This window comes from Ascaphus truei, chromosome 8 (genome assembly GCF_040206685.1).
Source record: "Ascaphus truei isolate aAscTru1 chromosome 8, aAscTru1.hap1, whole genome shotgun sequence".
Classification (NCBI taxonomy): Eukaryota; Metazoa; Chordata; class Amphibia; order Anura; family Ascaphidae; genus Ascaphus; species Ascaphus truei.
The window spans coordinates 58,634,832-58,640,628 of NC_134490.1; the positions used below are offsets into that span (position 1 = coordinate 58,634,832).

At 41.2% G+C, this 5,797-nt stretch overlaps 1 protein-coding gene across 18 annotated transcripts in view; it reads left to right on the forward strand.

Moving 5' to 3' along the window:
• The first annotated feature begins 269 nt into the window (after positions 1–269).
• The window catches only part of EBF3 (EBF transcription factor 3), a 121,563-nt gene continuing 116,035 nt past the window's right edge, over positions 270–5,797 (forward strand). For 11 of the 18 annotated variants that reach the window (XM_075612219.1, XM_075612221.1, XM_075612225.1 and 8 more), the window contains exons 1-4: positions 276–1,075; positions 1,365–1,521; positions 1,958–2,021; positions 2,762–2,817. In XM_075612219.1, the coding sequence (XP_075468334.1) occupies positions 942–1,075; positions 1,365–1,521; positions 1,958–2,021; positions 2,762–2,817 (411 nt within the window). In that variant the 5' untranslated portion in view covers positions 276–941. Of the gene's footprint in view, positions 1,076–1,364; positions 1,522–1,957; positions 2,022–2,761; positions 2,818–5,797 lie in introns of all 18 variants that reach the window. The other 7 variants (XM_075612211.1, XM_075612217.1, XM_075612218.1 and 4 more) reach the window with 5 other exon arrangements.

The window sequence follows — 5,797 nt, forward strand, 5'->3', positions numbered from 1 at the left end:
CCCCCTTTAATTGCATTCTTCAGTTTGGATGGCATTTGTTTCCTTTAAGATTTATTTTGCCAAATGATAACTTCATTGGCTGCTGATATATATATATAAAGAAACAACCTCCCCGTGCATTATAAGGAGAATAAGTGCAGCCAGCACTGTCAGCCTGCAGCAGTCACTCAGAACTAAACAAGCAGTTGTGCTGTGGGAGGGAGGGAGGGACCTGCTCTCCATACATGGTCAGAACCCCGCCCCCCGCACGTCACAATCTGACAGCGCTGCTCCCGTGGGCTTAGAGTTTTGGCTCCCGGGAAAGGTTCCATTCCTAGGGGATAGAGGGCTGAGTTTCGTGCGCTTCCATCCATTCTGCAAGACGCTAAAGGCCCCTCATCAACCTCTCCTGTGTCCAGGAACACCTCCGTGGTAATCATTTTTTGGTTTATTTGTCTTTTGGAGCAGGAGATCCTTGGCAGAAGTGGTGGATTCAGCAGTGTCCTGAAGCTTTTTTTGATGCTGTTTTTGCTAGGATGACACCACATTGAGAACATCTACAAACAACAACAATCACCCCCCCCCCCAACAAAACACACACACACACACACATATTTATTCTTCTTTCACAGAAAGAATAAAAAGAAGAAAAAAAAAAACAACAGAAAGAAGATTTCCGGCTAGTGGTACTTTTTTTTTTTTTTTTTATAATATATATAACAACTGGAAGGCAGTCCAAGTAGCTGCAAGAAGTGCTCAGTAAATTGTTTGTGGTGCCAATCCAGGACAGATTGAAGAAGGAACGAGACTTGAACTGGGCTCTTCTCCTGCTGATCACAGGGAGTTAAGTCAGCGCCTGCTGCATCCTCCCCATCGCCAAGGAAACCCCAAACCCTGACAATTTCTTTCATTTGAACCCTCTATTTGGCAGGAGCTGGTTTTCGTCCCCAAATTTTGTTTTAATGTTTGGGATTCAGGAAAATATACCAAGAGGTGGGACGACCATGAAAGAGGAACCGCTGGGAGGTGGGATGAATCCAGTCCGATCATGGATGCACACTGCTGGGGTTGTGGATGCTAACACAGCCGCCCAAAGGTACGTGTGCCAAATGATTTGGGTTTATTTCTCATCCTGATTGTAAATCCCCTCAATGGTCCATATCAATTACAATCGCCCTGCACTCTGCTTTGGGGGGTTTTTTTTGGTGTGTGTCTCTGGTTACATCATATTATAGTGACACATGCAGAGATTTCCTTTTTTTTCTCCCCCCCGTGCTTAGCACTCATCCCCCCTATGTCTGGCTGGGCTGTAGCCGGATCTCTGTGTTGTGATCCCAGCTCTCCTCCTCCTTCTCACCCAGCCCTTGTCTCCTTTCCTCCCGCAGTGGTGTGGGCTTAGCACGGGCACATTTCGAGAAGCAGCCGCCTTCCAACCTCAGGAAATCCAATTTTTTCCACTTCGTCTTAGCTCTGTACGACAGGCAGGGACAACCAGTGGAGATTGAGAGAACAGCTTTTGTGGACTTTGTGGAGAAGGATAAAGTAAGTTTCTGCTCATAAAAAAAAACACATACACCATCCTCATCCTCATGCATGTGCATGTAAAGATTTGTACCTTTCAGGATTGTGGAAATTGATCAAAAGATCATTTTTTCCTAGAGTTGGACAAAATTAGTCCTAACGGTACTCCAGAGGCGATCACACCACGTGTAGATGTCCCTGTTATTAAAGCATCACTTGGCTTCGTGGACTAACTGATGGCTTATAAACTTATCAAGAAATATTGACTGATTTAGGAGATAAAACATACCCCCTTGCATATTGTCACTGGAATCACAGCACGGTCTAAGTAAAGGAGAATCCTCCATAGCTGCAGATGCAAGATGCCTCAAAAAGATCACATTAAAAAAAATTAAACAGAGAAGAAATGTGGCATTTTTTTTTCATTCTAAAAGTAACACTGTACTGTTATTTTCAGGAGCCAAATAGCGAGAAAACTAACAATGGAATTCACTATAAACTTCAGTTATTGTACAGTAATGGTAAGTTGTCACTTACTTTATTATAATTTTTCAAAGCGGTGTATATTATTTTTTTAATCTGTGTAAGCAATTGTTCTTGGAAATATCAAGGCTAAAATTCTCAAGGATTGGAAACACGAATCTTCTCATGGCATATAAAGAAAACAAAACATTAACGATCAATAGGTCAATGGCACTTCACATGATTAACCGGTTGGTCTCAAAGTAGAAAGTAAAAAAAAAAAAATCAATAGATGTTCAAAGAATATATTACTTAAAAGTGACTTTTGTAGATCAAAATGTGAATTTCATTTATTTCGTTATTCCTTGTTTGTTACAAGCAAATATTCAAAATCTCGCCTTTAGCGCTAAATATGTTTTATATCACAAGGTATTAAATTATAAAGTTCCCACTTCAACAAATGGGACACAATTCTAAGATTGCATTTGTATTTAGATTTAACGGCAAAACCATTTCGGAGAAAATAAAGTGCCCCAATGAAACACATGGGTTTGCAAAGAACCGCCTGGGAAAACCTGCATTTTCTCTACGAAAATTAGAAATGCATTTGTATTTTGCTGAACACATAGTTGCATTATATACTTCTTATTGTTTCCCATCCTTGTCAGATACTTTGATGTATTGCTTGTCCTTCCTAATTGATTAAGCTCACTCCTTTAGAGTGCGAATTTCCCTGCTCCTTTTAAGTAAATCCCAATAAATATGATGACTTCTTTTCTTGCTGTTTTCCCCCTTGCAGGAGTTAGAACAGAACAAGATTTGTATGTCCGGCTAATAGATTCAATGACCAAACAGGTGAGAAAGTTCAACTTTCACATTGCTATGAATTGTATAAAGTTTGTGTTGTGCTGCGTATTGAAACAAAGTCCTATTGAACATAAGTTACATGGATGCTTGTATCCCACACTGTATACAGCACACGGCTACACTTGATATATGTTTTATTAAAATGTTCACCTAACATATAGCTGATGACCTGGGGTTTTTATGCTGCACATTGACAATTTAGAAGGGAACTTATTCAATAGTTTGCCTGCTGTCGTTTGTTGAAAAAAAACTACAAAATTCAAAACAGAATGGTTATTTCCCTGTACTCATCATGCTGTGGGCAGGAGAGGCATTTGTTTGGATTTCCATGTTAAATGTGTTGAGGTGAAAAGTCATCTTGTTCTTCTCTAGCCCCCATTCACCTCTCAGCCCCCCATCTCCATAATTCAAACTCCAGGCTCCAGGGGTCACCCGAACCCGTCCACTTCCTGCTCAGCAGCGCCTGCTCCTTGTTCTCTCCCTCCCTGTCAGACCTTGTAAATAACATCATTACACGCAGCACCTTATTACATTATTTAACCTGTCTTGTACAACTTTCCCGATGGTAACTACGGGTTATCAATAATACTCCACAGCAATTACATACAGATAACAAAAACATTCATGTGTTGTATTCACTCTCCATTTTCCTCATCCACACTAATATCCATATAGTGTGTGTGTATATATATGTATATGAATATATAGATAGATAGATAGATAGATAGATAGATAGATAGATAGATAGATAGATAGATAGATATCCACATACATACAATAGAAAAGGGTGTGAGAGATTAACATTCTGCAGTGATAACAATAATTGTATTGTTGAAATGTTATGTTTAATACACTATACTAAGTAAAATTGGATATTTACATGTTCACTATAAAGTGGGGCAGTCGCCTAATTTAAAAGCAGCATCGTTTCAAATTCTACCTGGTTTAACAAACCAAGAAAAAAATAAATAGAAACCAAACTTTATTTCCCTTACCTTGTTCAACACAAGAGCTTTTAAACGCCTCCCTCAGTGAGCCTCCCAAGGAGAGTGACAGGGACAGCACAGGCATGGGGACAGGGAAGGCACTGGACCCTACAGCAATTATTTCAATGGGTTACAGAGAAGCCCTTTCAGGCTCTCCACCCTCTTGAATTGACAATGTGCTTTTATTTCCTTTGTATATAAACAGCTAAATGTTTTCGGAAATCACTGCCGTCTAATTAAGAGGCTTATATAGGCTGCTATAAGTTTAACTGCAGCCGAATAAAGGGACTACACATTTAAGTACACTTTTATTGTTCATTTAGCTGGGTATCTCAGAGCTGAAAATCAAGGCGTTTCATCTCTCTTCACTGGCGAAAAATAGCCCAGTAACTGATCAAAGAGTCAATGGCGCTGAACCGACAGTTTATGGATTTCAGTTTGTGCTACAAAACAAAAAATAAATCATATCTAAATACTGGGATTCATGAGAGGGAGAAACAATAAGCAGAAGTCCCAGCACTCTGTATCAACAAACACGCGGAGTGCTGTGTCTGCGCTGCTCACTGTTACTGGGCTGTTTGGGAAACACTGTCTGTTGTTAAAGCTGTTACATTATTACACTGTTATTCTCATCGCTGGATCAAGGGATTTAACCTCTGTGATTTCTACTAGAGGACTGACATTATATATATGTATATATATAATGTAAGTAGTGTTTTTTTCTATAGTTACCCTTGTGTAAAGCAGAATTGAATAGAATTAGTTAGCACGCACATATATATATATATATATCATGATGTTGGTGGCCCATGTGATGCTCATTCTCACACTGTGAGATACAGTACCTCTGTTACACAGGGTGCATGCATTTCTGCCACCATTGCACAAAAAAAATGAATATGACAAAAGTTTTTATTTTAATAGGAACTGGCTCTTCCCTCCTTTCACATGGCACCCCCCTCCCTTAATTCACTCCCAGCAATGTGTGAGATTGCTTTGTGCAGTGTGTGTGAGGGAGGGGAGGTGGTGCAGGACAGTGTGTGGTGTACAGTAGGCACAGCAGGGCAGGGGGTAGCACACAGTGCTTAGGAGATGCCGGCGCGTGCCTGGGGGAGCTGTGCGCGCGGGGAGGCTCCTCTGCACAGGGAGGTGGCGCGCGGATTGGGGCTTTTCCCTGACACTCCAAATGGGTCTCACGGACCGAACCCTCCTGGGAAGCGGCGGGAAACTGGGCCCCAGCAGACTGAGCAATGGAGCAACATCTCTTAATAAAGACGGGGGGTGGGGGGGGGGGGGGAATCTGATTCTGTTTCTTTTGCATAAATTAGCTTTTCAATAATTTTTCTTTCATATCATTTGTTTATATATATATATATATATATATATTATTTTTTTTACAAAACGTGCTTTATTAAATGAAAGTGTCATTGATAAAACATGTAAATGCATTGCAGCTCCGTAGCACTGAAGGTGTCAACGTGAATGAAAGATAGATACCCAATTAGTATTTTTATGAGGTGTTGAAAGGAATTAGCTTCCAAAATATAGGACTCCTCAGTGAGCTTTGCAAAGTTGCCCATGCGAAGAAATAACAAATATTACCTCTTTTTTTTAGTGAACAAAAAGCCATTGATATTAATGTAATAGTTGTGACTTTGTGGTCATTGATGATGGGACAGGCCTGGGTTTGGATGCAGAGAGGTGTCCAAAGCAGAGCCAATGCGGTGCAATGAGGAGGCGCAGAGCGATGGGTGCAGCGGGTGATGTAGTGCTGGGGCGTGGGTAGGACAGACTGGGAGCTGTAGGAGCCCGGGTTATATAGTGCAGGAGGCCGGGTTATATAGTGCAGGAGCCCGGGTTATATAGTGCAGGAGCCCGGGTTATATAATGCAGGAGCCCGGGTTATATAGTGCAGGAGCCCTGGTTATATAGTGCAGGAGCCCGGGTTATATAGTGCAGGAGCCCGGGTTATATAGTGCAGG